This window comes from Papilio polytes, unplaced genomic scaffold, assembly GCF_000836215.1.
Source record: "Papilio polytes unplaced genomic scaffold, Ppol_1.0 DF822067.1, whole genome shotgun sequence".
NCBI lineage: Eukaryota > Metazoa > Arthropoda > Insecta > Lepidoptera > Papilionidae > Papilio > Papilio polytes.
Window position 1 is genome coordinate 6,134,066 of NW_013527137.1, and position 1,208 is coordinate 6,135,273.

Below are 1,208 nucleotides of genomic sequence, written 5' to 3' on the forward strand. Positions count from 1 at the left end.
TTCAGATGCTGGTGCCAACGATAATAGCGCTAGCAACTCTCATACGAGCTGACGAACTGCCGCCATCTTGCAGTAGACCAGTCTATTGCAACAGCGACCTGCTGCACTATGTCCAGACATCAAGGATCTTTACCGATTCTAAAACATTCGTTGATTTGCACCTTCAAAAAGATGAAAACACGACTCTAGCCGACTTTAACGAGCTATTGGAGAAAACCAACAGGAATCCATCCAAGGAACAGATAAAAAAATTCGTCGATGATCATTTCCAGTCAGGAAACGAACTTGAAATGTGGAAACCTACGGATCACAACGATAATCCACCGTTTTTGGCCGAAATCAGAGATAAAACTCTAAGGAAATTTGCCCAAGATATTAATAGCATTTGGCCGACCCTCGGAAGGAAGGTGAAACCGATAGTCTTTGAGAAGCCAGACCTTTACAGCTTCATACCTATATCGAATGGCTTTATCATACCCGGAGGGAGATTCAGCGAAATATACTACTGGGACGCGTATTGGATCGTTGAGGGTCTTCTTATTTGTGGAATGGAGGACACGGCGCGCGGCATGATAGAGAACCTCATTCAGCTGCTGAAGAAACTAGGACACATACCGAATGGAAGCAGAATATACTATGAACAGCGGAGCCAACCTCCTCTACTATCGGCTATGGTATCACTATACATCCAACGAACGAAGGACCTCGCTTTTCTTAAAGCTAATAGTGAAGTATTACAATATGAGTTGGAGTATTGGCTCGAAACACAAACGATCACCTTCGAAAAGGACGGCAAGTCATACACTCTGCTGCAATATCGCGCTCCCAGCGCTGGACCAAGGCCCGAGTCATATCATGAAGATTACACGCTTGCTCAACAATTCGAAAGCGAGGAGCGCCAGCAGGAATTCTACATGGACATCAAAAGCGCTGCCGAGAGCGGCTGGGACTTCTCGAGCCGCTGGTTCATTGGCCCCAACGGCGAGAACAATGGGAACTTGAGTACTATTCATACGACAAAAATAATTCCCGTAGATTTGAATTCGATTTTCGCAAATGCCTTACAAAATATAGCGTATTTCCAAGGATTATTGGGCAACAGACGAGAGGCCGCTCATTGGGCATACCTTGCTAATCAATGGCGGACCACTATCGAGGATGTTCTATGGGACGACGAAGATGGCATCTGGTACGACTACAATGTAGAG

At 45.6% G+C, this 1,208-nt stretch overlaps 1 protein-coding gene across 1 annotated transcript in view; it reads left to right on the forward strand.

Moving 5' to 3' along the window:
* The window catches only part of LOC106106903 (trehalase-like), a 13,380-nt gene that overhangs the window by 11,262 nt on the left and 910 nt on the right, over nt 1-1,208 (forward strand). Inside the window, exon 2 of the mRNA XM_013287561.1 lies at nt 6-1,202. Within this exon, the coding sequence (XP_013143015.1) occupies nt 6-1,202 (1,197 nt within the window). The remainder of the gene's footprint in view (nt 1-5; nt 1,203-1,208) is intronic.